The sequence below is a fragment of the Carassius auratus genome, chromosome 48, assembly GCF_003368295.1.
Source record: "Carassius auratus strain Wakin chromosome 48, ASM336829v1, whole genome shotgun sequence".
Classification (NCBI taxonomy): Eukaryota; Metazoa; Chordata; class Actinopteri; order Cypriniformes; family Cyprinidae; genus Carassius; species Carassius auratus.
Window position 1 is genome coordinate 3,970,689 of NC_039290.1, and position 20,009 is coordinate 3,990,697.

A 20,009-nucleotide genomic window follows, 5' to 3' on the forward strand; every position below is an offset into this window, starting at 1 on the left:
TCAGCTCATTTGTGTTGTAATAATTGTCAGAAACAGAAGTATAACAGTAAATAAATATCGGTTCTGCATATCGGTTATCGGGTACATAAACATACAAATAATCGGTATCGGTATCGGTTATAAAAAATCAATATCGGTCGATCACTAGTAATTACTATAATAAATACATAGTATGTACATGAGGAACATTTGATATGAAAGACAAAAAGCGTGTGCTTTGAATTCCCCACAAGAAACACATGCGATTGCTCACATGACATGAAACTTTTGTTGTAAATGTCACGTTTGTGTTGGTCGGCAGGGGGTCGTGGTGCTGAAACGTCCTCTAAACATTGGCCTTCATTGCTTTGACTTTAAACCTGTGTGGACAGACTGCTGAGAGGACATACATTTGAATTCCACACATCAAATCATCATAACTGTAATCAATGTTGGCACGCCAGTGGTCGCAGGGGCCGGTGTTTCTGCTGTTAAATCACTCTGCTTTATCAATCCTTTGAAGGGTTTAGAGTGCACCGAGACCCCCCTCCCCGCAAACACATACACACACACACGCATACATACTATCTCTGGATCCGCAGAAAGGTTCTCTGTTGCTTCAAAGATTCAGTTCGGCGTGCTCACATCCCAAAATGCAATGCTTCTCTTATCTCTGCAAACCATAAAGAACCACCATGTAAATCCCCCGCTGATAAATTGAAAGATTGCAAAATGCATGCAACCTCTTCATTGCTCTCATTAAGTTCAGTTTATTTGCATCATCGCCACTCTTTTGTTAGTTACATATTGAGATTTAAAGTCATGGGAGCCACGTATATAAAAACTTTTCAAACTAATTGGTTTTACGTGACCTTATTTTAGGTGTCAGTTTTTCTGAAGGCGTAACTAAATTTATGTCTCAGCTAAATAATTAAAAGTCTTTGTTTGAGTGAGTCTGGAACATAAAACTACTATCGAGAGGATGATATTTAAGTGTTTAAAAGGATTACCTTAACATTTATGCTGAGATGGTGCTGAAAACAGAGCCATTGGTGAGAGAATATTTATGAATGGGTGCAAAGCCAAATGATGTCACCGAAAATGTTCACTGTTTGTCTAAAGTGCTTTACATATGCCAGGATGTTTAAGGATGATGTAAAAGATTACAAAAGACTGCCTAAATCTATCAACATTAATGATAATTATTCTTAAAACAAGCAAGAAGACAAAGTAAACATTATTACGGTGCCTGTAAGGTGACTTGTTCGGTTTAGCCTACTTAATGAATGTATTACTTTATGAATGAATGAATCCATCTCTGATAATCCCGGGTTGCTATGGTCACACAGGTTTGTTTACGCATTTAACTCGTGGCCACGAGAAAAACATGTCATTCCCTCAACATAAGAAGTCATGGCCACGAGATAATATGACGTTCCCACAAATTGATATCTCATGGCCTCCACATATTATCATGTTCCCACAAGTAATTATTTAGTGGCCATGACAAAACTAAGTAAACCGAACAAGCCACCTTACGGGCACCATACATTATCAATGTTGAAAACGGTTGTGGACACCATGATGCTTTTTTCCTGGTATCATTGTTAAATAAAAGTATGTTATTTTAAAAAATCTTTAAAAAAATCTTCACAAAACCTCTGAATGCTAGTATGTCATGGTTTCTTTAAACTAATTTCATCACTTATAATAAAAAGAAACAATTATGGCTTTATCAAATAGGCTATGATAGGCTTTCTGGCTAATCTTATCTTAAACTGTTTATTCGTTAAAGATGATCTCATTCAATGTTTTTGGAGATTTTTTTCAACAAAACTCATCACTAACAAATACAGATGGCATGCACCAACATTGCCTCATCATCCACTGACTCAACTAAAACTGATGCTTCGACATATTTACAACGTCTACACGCTCAACACCTTTGCTCCATGAGAAATAACAGCCAAGATCCATCCTCCCTAATCATACTGTCTACATTCCACTGCCAATCACACCCCACGTCTCGGAGCTCAGTAATCAAAACGGCTCTCAGCAAAGCGCCATCTTATTACCTCCACGCAGGTGTGATCATTTCCAAGGGGCAATCCCAAAGCTTCATCATCAGCCTCAGAGACCCGCTGAGAGCCGGGGCGAGGGGCGCGTGCGGTGCGCATGAGTGAGCGGGAAGATAATTGTCCACATCTGTGTCTCTTTATTCTGACCATCAGCCATTCAAGAACCTGTCTGTCAGCGGGAGGCCCTGAGCAGAGGAGAGACGCTTAAAAGAGGGGGAAAAAAGATCCAGAAGAAGGATTGAGAAAAATATGGGGGGAATATGATGGAAGGTAGATTAGTTGGGCTGGCGAAGAGTGTGAAATATCAGTAAATGGGTGAATCTCACAAAACTAGCACAAAAAGAACAAAAAAAAGCTAATTTGTGTTATGATGAATTATATACTTTTTTTTTTACAGAAAACATTTAGCTAGCATTAACATTTTTATTGTTTTATATATATATATATATATATATATATATATATATATATATATATTCATCATAATCAAACACATTTTCCCTTAAGAATCTTATTTGTTATATGAAAACATATTTTATTAAATTATTTACAAGTATCTATAATTTAATATATTTTGGCAGTCTTCATTGTTGTGAATATGTTGTGTTGTATTAAAATCATTTTATTGTCATTAAAATTGAATTACAATCAAAAAGCATATTCAGTATAAATTTTGCAATATTTATGCTATATTAAATAGTAATATAATAGTTATATAATTAAAATGTAAAAACACACAAAATATATATTCGGATTTCGGACTATTCTGGTTTGAAATGGTATTTACTGCAACATAAAAATATGATATTGTCATTTAATTTCTTAGTGTATAACTGAATATTTTCCACAAAAAATGGTATAAAAAAAGTGTCCAACAATCACGATGGATCTAATGAGAGGTTTTTTTTTTTTTTCCTCACACGAATAAATTAATAAATAAATAAAATATTTATTTATTTTCTGGGATGAAGCATGACCTTGCCACATTCTAATGAGATTAATCCAAGAGAATGATTACAAAGACATTAAGCATGGCCAGATCCTAAAGGAACGGAACCATTTAATAATTTTTCCTAAACGACAACTAATCGTCAAATGACAAGTGTCTGTTCGGCACTTCATGGTTAACTAAAACAGAATGTGAAAATAAATTACAAAACTCCTCACAGTTAATTTAAGCCAGCTTGAAGACACCTGAAGAAATGTTTTTGGAAAGCAGGCGCCAAATCTGAAAGAGGAGCTACAGACTCTACCTCCATTCACAGCTGTTGTTCATCGCTCTCCCAGTCCTCCCAGTTTGTGTTCCAGGGAAACAATGAGCAGAAGTCTTTAATGATGACATCTGTTCCTGTTGAGACACGGCAAATTAAAAGAACCTCTTTATTTATGCTGCATTTACACTGCAAGGCCTAAGGAATCCATCTGGTATGGGTATTTTGACACATTTGATTTGTGGACTTGTTTTCATTACGACTCGGGGACCCCTTATACATCGGGAATAGATTTGATTCTTTAAAATCAAAATTTGAATTCAGTTATGTCATAAAAATGTAATACAATTTTATGTTTGAAAATACTTGTTTCACAGGAATAAATTCTATTTTAAAATATATTCAATTGGAAAACAGTTATGTTGAAGGAAAGTGCCACCATTTTTCTATATTCCACTATGTTCTTCCCTCAACTAAGACAAGTTGATACATACCTCTCCCATCTCAGTGCGTACACTCAATCGCTGTAGCGCCACTATGCAAGTGTTTAGCTTGGCACCATTCATTCCTTTGGATCCAAACAGGGATGAATTCAGAAGCCACCAAACACTTCCATGTTTTCCCTATTTAAAGACGGTACACGAGTAAGTGACAATATAAAATGTGGCGATTTTCTAAGTGGATAAAAAAAGATAACTATATTGTATGGCGGAAGAGCACTTTGCAGTACTTCACCTCGGCGCATTAATATTATCACTCCTAAAAACTCCTCAAGTTGGTTGTATTGACAGAAGTTGGGGGAGGGGGTTCAGAAGTGATGATGTTGATTAATACACCGAGGTCGAAGTGAGATTTCTAGTGATTTCTAGTTGTGTCCTCTTTTGGAAGGCCAAACAAAGTCGTTTCACTTTCACAATGACACACAGCGTTTCCAGGATATGGCAGCGACAACATCAATACTACAGTGAGAATAAAAGTAATGCCTTCTTTCTTTGCGCGTATATTTGGGTGGTATTATGCAAATCTTCCCAGACAGTGATGGAGACATGTGGGGGCTTGTTTAAACTACCCATTTAAGAAGGTGTTTGAGACTTTAATCTTTGCGACTTTACGGATCTTCAGGTTCAGGTTTTACCAGTCCAAAGACAAAGGAAAACATGAAATCTCATCATATGATCCCTTTAATAAAAAAAAAAATGAAAACATCAGGGCTTAGAAATCTAAAGGGAAAGCAGTCATAGAACCACTCATGCGTGCAAATGAACACTTCTTGAAAAGGTGCCTGGTAAGAAGTGACGCATGTAAAACTATTCAGTGAGAGAATCAGAGCATCATTGTGTCGCTCCAAACGCTTTTCTAGCAACAAAAGGGGAATGGAGCTTTAATTGCTCTCGCCGTTCGCGGCGGACATCATTGACTGTAACTGCTTAGAGGAAAGAAAATCACATCCACTGCCAGGCAGCCATAAATCACAGCTTTACTGGTACACGCACATTTGAGTCTGACAGAATCATTTAAAGACTCGGTGGGCTCGCAATCATAGGGCAATTTGAGCTTTCCTTCAAAAAGAGTTTTAATTGAATTAGTCTGAGCGATTATATGCTCCAAACTAATGGGGGCAGTTTCATCTGGCGGGGCTCACTGAGCTGAATAAAGAGCCAAATCTCATGTCCTCCATCATTACTGGGACTCAAATATCAGGACGCCATCAGATAAACATTTGCACATACCGTTCACTAGCCTTTCAAAGCCTAGTTGGATCACTATAGGCAGCTGGCTTCTAATACAACATCTGAAACAATTGAAATGGGATGTGTCCCATTCCTGTCCTTGTTTAACATTGAAGATTTGATCACTTTTAATTGCTATTTGTGTTTTTATGTAAGGTGTTTGATTGTACTGTATGTGTGTGTATATATTTCAGTATTGAATGTATTTATAATCATCATATCAACATCAATCATCAGTCTTCAACACATCATCTTGGTAAAAAAAAATTTCCAGGTCATCACAATGCATTCTGGGATTGCCTTATTCAAATGGTGTCTTAGGAACTATAATAGGTGAACTGTGAACTCATGCCTGAGCCCTTAAAGTGTCACATATTTATTGTTGGTAGAATTTACATTGAAATCCAGTTTTGTTTTGTTTTTTTTTCAGTCAGATATTTCTCTTCATGAATTTTGATTTGTGTTCGAGGTGACACGAATTCACTACGCTGGCCAACAATTAGTTGCGGAGCGGTTGGAAAGTGATCTTTATGCAATTGACTCTATACAATTGACAATGGTTCTTTTTAGCCACCAGATTTGACAGAAAGAAAAAAAAAATCACCAAATTTCACAAATGACACATTATATATGATATAGTGAAATGATAACTGAAAAATAAGAAGACCGGTGACAAGCAATTTTAGCAAAAAATGTTTAATCTCTCCTTGATGCATGTGTTTATTTACACATAATAAATTTGCAAAATAGGAAAGAGCACAATATTTACACAATGAGCATTTAACAGCCAACCTGTCACAGTTGATTCAAGTCTGAAACTCTTTAAAAGGTATCAGAATTAATAAAGTATTAAAATTCTTCAGTTTTTGTTTTTTGAAATCTACATGCGCACATTTTGTTCCTTCGCTTAAATGAATCAATCCTTCCAAAAAAGGATTTTTTTCTTCAATCTGGAAACACCATTAGTGGAAATCAAAACCCGGATTGGTCTTTTGGACTGAGGAGGAGAGGAAGAAAGAGGGCATGGCCAGACAGCGATAAAGAGGTGTATGGAAAGAGATGGATTGTGGGTAATGGAAGGGTCGGAGGAAGCGGAGAAGAATGAGAGAGGAGTTGACAAGGCACTCTGTGCGAAATGAAAGCTCTGTGTGTCTGAAACACCTTTTGTTCGGCTACTAACTTTTTTTTGTTTGTTTTGTTCCTGTACTCAAAGTAGTTCTCAAAACAAGTGTCATAAAATGAGAAGCATCACTCAAATACTTTACACAGCGAAATCTTTGAAAATGTTTGAATATCTCTGAAGAGTTCCACATGTTCCACAACTCAACATCTAAAAAACATTGAAAACAAAAGCTAGCACTCATCAAAAAAAAAAAAAAAAAAAATTGAATGAAAACAAAGGCAAAGACAACATCGAAGTGAAACATGTCCTGAGACATTACAATGCAACCAGCTGCTTTACAATCACCATCACCAAAGTCCCGCTAACATAGCACAAAGCAAAGCACATCGAGATAAAAAAAAAAGTTTGACCGTACATTATGATATGTAGAATGACCATTATCAGCCTTTGGAATGAAAGTAGAACAGCAATGCTTATATTCTCAAATCAATTTGTAATTTCGAAGCATGCAGAAACTCATCTACTGAAAATAAACATAACATACTAACATAATGAAGGCCAATTGTGTCACCTGCAATGCTAAACGCTAAACATCCAGCCCTATCCTTTTACTGTTAAAATTAAGACATACACGTCCAACAGTAGTGTGTCCTGTGTGTTTACTTCAAGAAAGTCCATCTACAGTACTTCATTGATGACTCCTTCAACGTAGCTTGAGTTTGCTCTAAGAATGACGGGAACGAGTTTATGAGAGTTAAACAAAAACAAGCAAATCCAACATCGATCTAATTCGTTTTCAGTAGACATCTGTGGGAAGACTGAAAACGAAGGCAGTTCCTTACAGGTGAACATCTTGAGTCTAAAGGGAGATTGTCTTTACCGTGGAAGACCTGCTCCCGGTTGATTAGCAGAAATCGCAATGGCATAAAATCAATAATGTAAACCGCAATCCCAAAATAAATAAATGTGTAAAGAGTGATTCATTATTACTTTCCCAGCTGGAATCAACCCTGATGTATGGCTGAGGTAACACGAGCGAAAACCCGTCAAATATTCGGTTGGTGCGCCTCGCTCTTTCTCTCACTGGGTTTCTGACCTAAATCTTTCAAAGATGTTTCTATCGCATCTCAGAAAGTCTACTTCTCCTTTAATCTCAGCGGAAAGCCAAAGGAGGAGAGGCTTTCTCTTGTTTGAACATGACTGACTTTAAGAGAACTGCTGCAGCACATGAAAGCGAGTCACTACAATAAATATCCTCGCAGTTACCAACAAAAGATAAAGAAAAAATCCAAAACAACCAATATGGCAAAGAAAAGTAAAACAGAGCTCGACTTCATCCGCTTGATAGTCCTGAAACGGTTTAAAAATCACTGCACTTTTGTATTTGTAATACTGCAAATCACCAATCTTGATGGAAATGAGTTGAATATCAAGAGGAACGATAAAGAACAAGAGCAAAAACTTTGAATAAAAATGGCATAAGGAAGTCAAGTAGCTTATGAAAATTAAACAAAAAATAAATAAAAAATACTCCATAAAAAGATTCTACTTCCAAAAAAAGCATCTACTGCTGATATGATGGGTGTTTTAAGAACGTGAATCTATCAGTTAATGCCTTTCTGAGATTAATTCAAATCAACTTAGCTTAACTACAAGATTTCATGAATGGGTAGCATTCACGTACAATTATTTAGCTTAAAAACACTTTCTGTGTGCCACACTTTTAAGCTTGTTTAAGCTTTTAAAAAAATGTAGGCAGCTAAAAGAAAAGTGGAACTGCATGGAATTAACATTTGCTACATTTACTGTGATGTCACTGAACCTTCTCCGAATGCCAGATTGTGACATCATCAGTAACGGAACACATTCGGTGGTTCTTCAATCTCAAGTTTTCCTTCATTCTGGACTGATTTGTGCAAAAATGACTGAGAGTGCTCACATCTGAATATGAGAAATGAACACGAGATGAAAACGAGTTTTTGCGTGGAATAGCAAAGAATATTGTCCTCAAGTGGCTTTCAGACTGAAACCAAATTGCAATAAAGGTTGAAAAAAAAAAGTACAAACTAAGTACACAGATTCATCCACCAACTAAATAATGATTCTTGTTTTTTGTGAGGACAATTTCCCTCCAAAACACTAGGTACCACAGGGGAACACATTTGTCTGAGTTTGTTCTTTTTTGCACATTTTTTTCCCACTCTCAGTTCTTCAGTCACTAGGGTTGTCAACATTTAAATCATAGCACATTTTATCTAAAGAAAATCTTTTTTTTGCACAAAACAACATTCAAATAAAACATGGCACAGGACATTTTTTTGATATTTTTTTTCATAATTCAGTCTGTTTCACATATCAAATTCATCTTGTTCTTTTCTATGTTAAAATGGAAAACTTTGTACGCATCTTTTCACTTTTTGTATAAAAATGCAGTTGTATATATATATCTATACACATTTATATATATATTTATATCATTTTCATTTGTTGTAGTTCCTGTAAATTGTGCAAATTCAGCAGTAACACAAGTGGCAGGAAACAGGAGTGAGTGAGTTGCTCAATCAACCCAAAGAAAATTAAAAAAAAAGATGATAAATTAAGCGCTTAAAAAAAATTCCATTTGTGTGTGTGTGTGGGGGGGGGGGGGCACCGCTTTTATCCTTCATGGGCTTTAATGTCTTCTGGCTCATAATACAAGACATCCTTGGTGAGTAAAAGCAGACAAACGCGGCTCAACACACACTCCAAAATGATAAAAATCCAAAAAACGAAGTCCTTTTGGTTGGACGTGGCATCCGAGGAGACATTCTGCTGCATGTTGAGTTCAAAGGAAGTGATGAAAAGATTTCCACCCTGGGCTGAGGGGTCTCCAGTGTACTGCTTCTGTCCTTGCAGTCCATTAGCTTAGTGTTTGTGTGTGTGTATGTGTGCGTGCATGTGTATGACTGTGGGGGAGGCATGGGGGCATGGGGGCATGGGTCAGGAGGTGGGTGGGTGGAGAGATGGGGAGGGGGTCCTCAGCTTGCCAGAGCCATGGTATCGATAACCTGTTCCAGTTTACTGCGCAGTCTCTGTCGCCGAGCTAACTCGTCCTTCTGTAGTGCGGACAGGATCTGTAGAGAAGGAAATGACCTCAGATTTGAGTTATTTAGTTGGTTTCTGAGGCAACAGACTTGCGTGAATAAGTTACATTTCCCACAATAATCTCAGCATGGAAATGATAAAATACACAAAGCCTTAATTACACAATTATTAGATTTTCCTCTATTTTATTGCACAGGTGCTTAAAGATGTTTCCTTTGTCGGTCAGGATGTAGAAAACATACAATGAAAGATACAAATACATACAAAAATCACACCAAAGTCACTACAACACCCATTATAAACTACTTAGGAGACTTTAAAGTCATCTTTAAAGTGTTTGTAACCCATTAAAACTTGATTTTATGCAATTTTATGAAAAATCGCTGGGGGAGGGGCTAAAAATAGAAGGGCTTGATGATGTCAGCTGACAAGAAAAGTCGTTTCAGAGGTAGAGTGATTTTAAATTTAATGGTTCACAATAATTATACTGATTTGAGTTGGGCCTCAAACCTACAACATTCTACCAGTCAAGATCTTTAACCACTTGACTTCATCATTTCCTTTGGGTATGTGTCTGTCTGCTGACGGAAATGCACGTGCCGCTCAGAACTTGTTTGCGAAACAGCGTGTGATGCTAATACCCATCTGTTTGGTTTAACCAAAAGCAAGTGTCTAAATGTAAAGGAAACAGCAAAGAAAAGAATCTCCAACTCCCTCAGCGTAAGATAATGGACTGCTAATTTCCCTCCTGTTTTCACGCAGGTTCAGCGAGGGGATTCATGTGGACACGTGTGCATCTGGATAATAAAGACTAATGAACATAAACGGCTGTTTAAAACGCAACCAGCTGCAGTGTATTAATGTCAGACAGGGAGAGGGAGAGCGGTTTCATAGAGAGCCGAGATGAGGTTTGATGAGTTGTGTTAGACTAAACTCTCCCGAAGGTGAGAAACGGAAGATGGAAATGAAATAATTTAGAAAGAAACAAGGGTAGGTGCTAACTATGGACACCTTTTTATATCTGCTTAATAGGTGAAGAAACACAGTTGCAAATGTAGGAATAATTATGGAGAGCCACTGTGTCTTTTTCTTTCACTAAAACACACACACACACACACCCTCATTTCTGTGTGAGGTAGAACTAAATGGTTTCCTTCGGCGGCTCATTATCTCTCCATTTATCCAGCCTGGCTGGAATGAGTCACTGATTCTGACACATGATCTCGTGTGTGCTGTCAGATGGCGTTATGTGTGAAGGGCTACATGGATAATACTGAATCTGAATGGCTATGTATTAAATGTGTTAGATTTCAGATTTGGCCATTTTAACAGCCTATTCCGGCCTGCTTTGGTCGAAATCTGATGTACTAGTCAGAGTAGCCACCATATTTTTCTCTTTCTTTCATGTTTCTTCTATGAAACATCTTCAGAATAGCATTCTACACACAATTTTTCAAAAAAGTGGAATGCATTATTTATAGCAAAATAATTATCTGTATGCATGAAGCAGCTACTACCTATTTGCTGAATAGTTAAGTGTGCAACCAGACCACAATGTATGAGATTGAGTATCCCATGATGCAACTTGCTCAACTTAACCTTGTATTTCTTCGTTGACCTTCTAATGTTGCTCAAACATATATTTCTTGACTCTGTGTTTGATTTAAGTTTCATGCAAATGTTTTATTTAATTCCTGAGATAACCAGATGCAACTTGATGAATTAGCCATGCAACAGTGTGGTCATGTGACAATGTGTTTGAAATGTTTGTTACTTATGGCACATTATTTACAACAACAACAAAAAAAAATTATATATATGGTTCAACTGGTTTTGCCTAAAGACCAAAATGTCAACAAAGTTGCTACCCAACACAAAAATAACCTACATTTAACATACTAAAATGAATTGTCCTTAACATTAAATATTCAAATGGTTTATTATGACCATTAACTGCATTGTTTAAACCATGTGCAAATATTAACCCAAAATATTCTACCTTTCTTTCTCTTACCTCGTCTTTGTACTTGGTTATGTAGGAGTAGATCTCGTGGAGGGCACTCATGCTGTTAAACTGGCTCAGGTGGAGTCTGGACTGCTCCGCGAGATAAGCGCTCATGTCCTGATCACTGATGGCGGGCATGCGCGCAATGTCTGAGTAATACCTGCAGGACAGCAAAACAGCAGGTCCAGATGAGTGTGCTGATTTGGAGTCTTTGAAGGTTCTAATTAACAACTAATAAGGGCATTTTCTGCCTAGCGAGATCTCATTCCACTTACCTTTCTACCCAGTTCTTGTAGTTGGGAATATCTTTAGCGTAGAGCAGCTTATTTGAGGGGGAATCTTTGCCAAGCTTGTGTTCAGATGTAGAGCAGGAGTCCATGAATGTTTGGGCCACAACGGAGAGACACGCATCTGTGATGCTGTTCTTGTGGATGTCGAACACAAACTGAGGGTTCTTGATCACGTTCACCCAGAACCTCAATGGTAAACTGAGGTCGAGGGAAGGAAATGGGTAGATGGTAAGAAAAAAGTCCTACTGATTTCAGAAATTTTACAATGAATGAAATGTTTAGGAGGTGCCGCTCCTTACCAGTTGCTCTTCCAGGTATGCCGAACATCTGAATCTGTGATTTGGTGTTTGTCCGCCTGCTCGTCCAGGAAGTCAAACATATATTTGATGGCGAGAGGGAGGGCACTGCCACGGTGAGCTGTGCTGAATATCGTCTCAAACAAATCATCAACGAATTTCTGTAAAGTACCCTGTGGAGAAAGAAGAAAACAGAAATGTTTCACCTGTGACTCTAAATGAATATATGACTGTCAAATGTCATTTTTTTCATATACGTTAATTTCATATACATTAATATTTAATCGGTGATTCTAAACTGGTTTTGCCCCAAAATCACGCTTTTGACTTGAAGTTGCTACCTAACAGCAAAATGACCTAAATTATCACACAAAATGAAAATAAATTCTACTTAACATTAAATACTGGAATTGTTTACTGTGACCATTATTATTAAATATTAACATGGCAAACAGTAGAATTTGACTGTTGATGTAATCAACAAAATATGGGAAAGGTTTTTGATTTCTGCTTTAAAAGCACAATTTTTATTTTATTTTATGTACAATATTCTGGTTAGTTGCACTTTATTAATTACATTTATAATATGTTTTACCCACAAGCTTACACTGCTGTATTACAGAAATTTGACCGACAGAAAAAGCCTGAAAACCTAACGGTTTGAAGCTACTAGAACTTTCTCAGCTGTAAACCTATCCTATTGATCATAAGACTACTTGCATGAAATCTGTATTTGCAAAAACATACTAAAGGCCAAAAGTCACTAAAGGGACTCGAGCAGCCAAACTGGAGATGTCAGTTTATTCATCATCTCTGAGACTGGGAGAACAGCAGTGGCTCTCAGATAATATGGATTGTGTTGATTAGGATGCTGGTGTGTGTGTGTGTGTGTATGAAACAGACAGGCACAGTCCATGAGGTTTCCCAGCATTCATTCTGTGCTCTGTCACCACGCACCATGAAGCACTCGATCCACAACAAATTACCTGTCTCCTGCTGTTCTCTTCCGCTCCAGCATTTCATTTATCTCTCGTTTTTTATTATGTATCAAAATTGACCACCCGAGAGACTTGTAAACATATTCTGATTTCATTTTTTTCCCTAGCCTAACAATTAGGAGGCAAAGCAATAAGCTACAGAAACAAGAACAGAGGGAGGAAGACAGAAGAGTGGAAATTAGATAGCAGGAACATGATATTGTGTCCTAACCAGGTGCGATGTGACAAGAGTCAAGCAATTTCTCTGTCAACACTAAATGTGAATCTGTTACAATTACAGCCAATCAGAACATATTTGATGTTTAATTTGCAGGATTCTGGACCAATGGGATTCAATGCAGGCAGTTTTTCCCAGCACAGCAGTAAACAGAAATACAAGAAAACAAGGAAACTGAAATAAAAAACTGTCTGGTCTTTCATTGCTTATTGCATTTGGTTAGGATAAAAGCAAAACGTTGCAACATTTTCAAAACCTAAAGGTTCATCTCAGTTCTTAGGCATATCTTAAGATGCATTTTTGTCAATCACAAAAACACAAGTGGACAATGCTAAATACAGGTGTAAAGAGAGTCTGAAAGGTTTTCAGCTTGTTCACTTCTGACCATTTCTGACCAATCAGGAAGGTGGACAAAAGAGACCGATTAAAACACCAGAAGTTAATGGGAATGTGTCTCCTTCATCTACTCCATCGTGATCCAATCGACCAAAATGCATCTTCATCGCAGGTTTAAGAGAGAAAACTTCATGCAAGCTCACCTTGGTGGCCAGCAGTCGCGTCAGGTAGATCTCTGACACCATCTTGCTCCCGCGATCGCCCTCGCGTTGATCTGCGTGGTCGTGGTTTTTGACGAGGTGCCAGAGTTTGGTCCCGCTCTCTAGATCGGGCGTGATCATGGGCGTCCTGGACCGCAGACTGTCTGGGCTGCTGGCCGTCCTCAACATACTCTCTGAAGAGAAACACTGAGTCAATCATCAACAAATTTTACAACACAGATGGCTCCATTTTTACATTTGCTAGGCCAAGAAATGACAATACTTGCCAAAAGAATTGTTCATGCTGATTAATGTTATAGTTCAACAAACTATCTAGTAAAAATTTATGTCTTTTATCACGTTCCTTATTTTGCTGCCATTTCATAAAAGCAATACACCCTGAAAGGCCATGCATTACAGTAATTTTACTTTAGTCAAGGGTGTTTTAGGTACTCGTGAAGCATTAAAATCACTGTAACGCATGGCCTCTCGAGGCTTATTGCTTTTATTTCATCATAATTTGGATGGTTCAGAGATCTCTGGTAGTATTGAACCCACACATCTTCATAAATATAATATAAACCAAAAACCTAAACAGGATAAAACAGTCACATCGGCGGTAGTAAATCAGGTCTGGCGGTCTCTTCTATCTGATGAGCAGTCGGCTGTTGGATACCCAGGAGTTACACATCAAAGATGAGAGCGGAGATGAGCGGAGCTCTGGCTAATGGATGGTTAAGCACAGTAATCTGTCTAAGGATAAGGCATTCTGGGTAAGGATCATTTCCTGTGGATGCCCTAAACTACAATGAATATACTGCATCTGCAGAATCCATCAAAAACTCCCTCAGGTTTATTCTATCCTTAAGTGGCAAGTGGGAGTGAAAGATAGAGTCCCGCGTCTGGAGTCTAGTTAATCAGTCACAGACTGGCAGGCCAGCGTGCTTGAAAGAAACAGCCACTGTAAGCTTAATTCGGCTCCTCGCAGTGCTTTTATATTACACCGCATAAAAAAGTCAAGGCTTAGAAAAACATAATAGTACAGAAGCAAATAAATAATAAATAAAGGAATAAATAAACCAGGGAATGAGCATTTTTAAGCTACACAGAGACCACAAGATAACGGAGATAAACACTAATGGCTGAAACTTATTTAATGCAAGAACATCAGCGCAGACGTTTAGGCACCGAAATGTGTCTGAGCACGATTCGTAATGAAATACAAGTGTGTATTGCATCCATAGTGTTCTACGGTCAAGTTTCTAGTCCATGTAAACTAGAAATTCGTTTTCATTCATGTACTGTAAATAATGTGGCATTTATAATTTTACTAAAGATGATTATTGTTTAAAGTAAATAATTTACATCAAATATATCCTGAAAAATTGATTATGATTTCCAACAAAAACAAAAAAACAAAGCATTGTTTTCAGCACTGATGATAAGAAATGCATCTTGACCACTAAATGAGCTTATTAAAATGATTTCAGGAGTACTGATGCTGAAAAATCTGCTTCATCATCACTACAGGGAAAAAATAATTAAAAAAAATATATATTGCAATAGACAACAAGTCTTTTAAATTGAAATATTATCTCACAATATGACTGTTTCACAATATTTTTTATCAAATAAATGCAGCCCATAAAAAAAGCTACCATACCCCAAATAAAAATAAAAAAAAAAAAGAAAAAGTTGAATATTTTATTTCCTGTATGCATCAGCATTATATCAGTCACCCTGCTTCTATAAAAAAACTGATATCAGCCAAAGAAAACCTCATTGGTCAATCGCTGACCAAATATTTGCCTTTGTGTATATGCAGATGTAAGCTTCTATATTTTTCTGAGTATGATTCTGGTCAAACAGGCCGTTCATGCCTGCATGGTACTACTGTAGCAACACGCAAGTGTTCGTATATCATTTCTCTATGTGACACAAATCACATATAATGCTCAGCTCAGGATAATAAAGGATGACACGAATATATAAAAATACCCTCTGAGCAGTCTGAAATAAGACTTCCTCAGTTCTCTCCCATGGCCTGTGAATGCATCGTTCATTATTAAAGGTACCAGTGTCAAACTTCATTACGGAGGCCCAGGGAGATGCGTATCTCCATGTCCATTCTGGAGGCTGGGGAGGAACGTTCCTTCGGGTACTGAAGATATGAATTCACTTCCTGAGCTGGTGTGTGAAAGGACTTGGAATAATGTTCAAAGGTATAATCACAAATTTACATATCCAGAAAAAAAAAAATCATGAAATGACCAATGATGATAAACATCAGCATCAACTCTGACACCACAGTGACGGTGCTAACTGCTGCCGTTTCTATGGCAATGGGTGAAACACGACTTGAACAACAACGTGAATGTGTGTCCAGTGTTTGAGCACTCAGAGAATTATCTGAGACATGAAGCCCCCTCTCAAAGGGAAATATAATGGACGTGTGCCATGAGAGAGCCATGGCTTGAGTGCATGTAATTCTGCGGCAATCACCGATACTCGCTTCTGAGGAGGACAGACAACATTAAACAGCGTTTTCTCTCTGATCCCCTCCCCTTTTTTTGGGTTGAGGAACAAAACACTTCAGCTCTGTGCTATCATCACCTCTCACCGCACAAAAACACTAAGTGCTCAGAAAACAAAACAATATCATCACAAAGAACAGCAAAAGAAAAAAAACATTACGTTTGACAGCTTTTTGAAATCGAGACACGGAGACATGATACTAGCTAGAGTCCTCATTGGAACGTAGTGGGCTCTGGGAGCAATATAGACAAGTCTTTTGGTTTCATATGATCTCACTCTTCTGATTACATTCTCTAAGGAGATTTGAACGTTCGGAGGAGAAAATCACAACAAGAATGAGACGGAGTTCTTACCGTATCTGCTGAGGGACTTGGTGAAGGTGGATGAGTTTGAGATGTTGTATGCAGAGTTTTGCTTTGGCACCAGGGCGATAACAGACCCATCTGTTACCTGAGGACAGCGAGCAGCACAACATTACTGCAACATACTCAGAAAAACTCAAATCACAGAGACATTAGCAAGCTACACTCTGCAAATCATATATATATATATTATGCCACAATACTCACACAGATCAACCTGTATGTTGTGTATCAAATGTTTCTGATAACGGAGCACCAAATAAACATATTAGAATTATTATAAAAAGATCTTGTGATGTTGAAAACTGGAGTACATGGCTGCAGAAAATTCATCTTTGCAGTCAAAGGAATAAATTATCTAAGATAAAATAAAAATAAAGTTATTGTAAATGTCAATAATATTTAATAATATTACTTGTTTTACTGCATTTTTCAGAAAATAAATGCAACCAGGGTGACCATAAGAGACTTTACATTACAACATTACAGAATTACCTAATTATTTTACAGGTGGTGTTTGATATACAGTGACGACTCATATGTTGACTTGATTACAAATGTTTTGTAGAAATACAACTTCCCAATTTGTACAGTCATTAATGAATGAATGTAATGAAATATTCCTAAGAATTTCCTATATATATAGTCTTTTGCATCACAGGAATAAATTATATCAAGTATAAAGTATATTCAAATAGAAAAACATTATTTTAATTTGCAATAATATTTCACAATATTACTGTTTTTCTTGTATTTTTAATCAAATAAATGCTGATGAGCAGAAGAAACTTCTTTAAAACAAACAAACAAACAAAAAACAACCTTTCGCATTACACATTACACAAAAACATTACTGATCCCTGATTTATAATTTCCAAGGTTTTAACTAAATCTGGTATTCTCTGTATATTACACCTTTTATTTTCTTTATTACGGCAGTTTCCATGGTAACAGCTCAGGTGTGGACAGTAACCGTACCTGATAGTGTGCAAGTGTGTTCAGGCGTTTCCAGTCATTATCAATCTTAGTAGTGACATCCTCATCCTGCAGAATGATCCTCGCCAGTCGCCCCTGCCGCCACTCTGCAACACAAAACAAGTTGAGTATGGGGTGTCAATAAGAGTGGGGTGATGTTTCATGTTTAAGAAAACATCTTACTTATTTATAAATCAATTTTTCAATTGAGGATGTCCCCAAATGCCTCTCAAAGCAAGTTTTGTCATATTTAGCTAACTTTTGGGAACAATTTTGTGCTCTAGCTACAGTATGTGTACAAAACACACATCACTCCCACAACAAGGACGAAAGGCTTTTCTCCTCTTTAGAAAGGCTTCATTTATAACACATAACCTTGTGCAGACCTTGTCCGAATAGCCCTGTGCAGAGTGAAGTCACTTTCCCTAGCTGAACAGATACAAAAGCATGTGCTTGCTGTTACCAGAGTTGAGCAACATAACTAGGAAGCCAGAGTCCGGGTCAGATCTAAATGACAGATCTGATCAAGATCATGAGAATGACTATTCTAAGCCTCTTACAAGCAAACCGTTCCAATAAACCACTTCCCCGTTTATTTGTAGCAGGAGAAGTCGCAGTTTCTTATTTCGAAACAGGCTCTGAAAGACAGCTGCCAAGGAGCAGAGCAAAGCCAGATGAGATCTGCAGCTGATAGCATCACTCAGTCTGAGCCAGATGACAATCGTGTTGGGAACTGCTCGAGCTAATGGGATCTTGCTGTGGATGATATGGTTCAGTGTCTATTTCCCTGGTGCCCACAATGGTGACATCAGCATCCATTTATATCAAGCTGCTGATAAGCTGAACATTTGTATCAGATTACAGTACCTTCTTTGAACAGAGGCATTTGATTACAAGGATGTGCAAAAGGGACATTAATAATTTAGTTTAATCATTTAATGAAGTTGACCAATTGTCAATTTATTTAAGTGACGTGACATACAGTCAAGTATGGTGACTGATACTCAGAATTCATGCTATGCATTTAACCCATCCAAAGTGCACAATCACACACACACACACCATGAACACACACACACACATGGAGCAGTGGGCAGCCATTTATGCTGCGGCACACGGGGAGCAGTTGGGGATTTGGTGCCTTGCTCAAGGGCACTTTAGTCGTAGTATTGCCAGCCCCAGACTCAGACCCACAACCTTAGGGTTAGGAGTCAAACTCTTACCACTAAGCCACGACTTACCCACAAAGTTTAGGTAATGTCGATATAATATTTGGACTTTTCCACATGCATTTTGTTGCATTAGAGTCAGTGATTAAATGATTAATTGACCATTAATTTTAAATGACAATTAACTATGAAACTTCCTGAAAAATGACTTGTGTAATATTTCATTGATGTAACCATCTTGAAGAATAACTGCTCTGCCATCCATTCATCCAAGCCGCACATTTCTACAGGGGTTTTCACATTGTGTTTAACCCTTGGTAAGGCCACTCTTTGTCCTGGGTTATGCAACATTTCACTTGTGTAATTTTGAAAAGGGGTTAGCATCACTTTTAACCCCATGTTTTAAAACCTTCACAAAATGCAGAAGCAAAGGTACACACTATACAGTGTGAAATGATGCAGTGCTAGAATGTCACAGCAAATTATTCATCAACAGAAAACCAATCATAAACTGCCTCATTCAATACTCATGTGTTTTTTTCATAGAAACCTTCACTTTAACATAACAGGCAGTTATTAAAACAGGTCATTTGCCAATCAATCTTATTGACCTCATAAATATGCAAATAGGAACATTAACCCAAGGTTTCCAAATGTAGAGTATGAACCCAACTGCCCAGCATTAATTACAAATACAGGGCAAAGAATAAATAGTGTGCACCTTGAAACAAGTTAAGCCAGGATTATGCTATCCAGGGTTTAGAATAACCCTGCATTAACAATTTCAAGTGTGAGAAGCCATTTTCCTCCCTCCGTCGTTCTCAAGAGTTCTTACCCAGGTCCATGTCTCCTGCTTTTGGTCTCTGTGAGTATGGGCTTCCTTTATACACAGCATCCAGAAGCTTCTCTTTCACCTGGGTAATTGTGTCACAGTTCAGGCATTTCACCGTCACCTCCGGGCCATTCTCGTTCTCGGGGTTCACACAATGAAGTGTCTAAAAGGAGACAGGATAAATCAGTCTGAGCAATTTATTATTAGCATCTAGTTTGAACAGTTCAAGATTCAAGATTCAAGATTTTTATTTGTCACATACATGGTTATAGGGAGAGCATATGACCACCTAATAGAGTAAAGATCAATCTATTAAATTATTTAATACTTATTAAATAATTATTATTTGAAACTATCAGCAGGGAGTATAAATAACACTCTTTACATAAAGCACATGGAGAATTGACTAGTTTCAATAGGGTTTAGTGTTAGCCTGTTGCTAAGCTAACAACATTACATGTTGACTTTTTCTTCTATAATAATATGCATGATTTGCGTGCATGAATTATGCATGAGACTATTCAAGTAAATTTATGTTTATTCTCTATTTGAATGAAAATTTAAAAATATATATACTTGTGCTGTGCAC

General features: G+C 37.4%; 1 protein-coding gene and 1 long non-coding RNA gene across 4 annotated transcripts in view; both read right to left on the reverse strand.

Moving 5' to 3' along the window:
* Positions 1-564: 564 nt before the first annotated feature.
* Positions 565-2,166, reverse strand: LOC113065395 (uncharacterized). The gene is made up of 2 exons (XR_003279014.1): positions 2,055-2,166; positions 565-652 (listed from the first exon to the last, which is right to left on the reverse strand). It is a non-coding gene; the product is annotated as an uncharacterized LOC113065395 (long non-coding RNA).
* A 3,512-nt stretch (positions 2,167-5,678) lies between these two features.
* The window catches only part of LOC113065553 (plexin-A1-like), a 202,874-nt gene continuing 188,543 nt past the window's right edge, over positions 5,679-20,009 (reverse strand). For 2 of the 3 annotated variants that reach the window (XM_026236888.1, XM_026236887.1), the window contains exons 25-32: positions 19,424-19,583; positions 17,423-17,526; positions 16,436-16,532; positions 13,551-13,741; positions 11,800-11,969; positions 11,486-11,698; positions 11,220-11,370; positions 9,139-9,234 (exon numbers count right to left, since the gene is read on the reverse strand). In XM_026236888.1, coding sequence (XP_026092673.1) covers positions 9,139-9,234; positions 11,220-11,370; positions 11,486-11,698; positions 11,800-11,969; positions 13,551-13,741; positions 16,436-16,532; positions 17,423-17,526; positions 19,424-19,583 — 1,182 coding nt within the window. Of the gene's footprint in view, positions 9,235-11,219; positions 11,371-11,485; positions 11,699-11,799; positions 11,970-13,550; positions 13,742-16,435; positions 16,533-17,422; positions 17,527-19,423; positions 19,584-20,009 lie in introns of all 3 variants that reach the window. The other variant, XM_026236885.1, reaches the window with a different exon arrangement.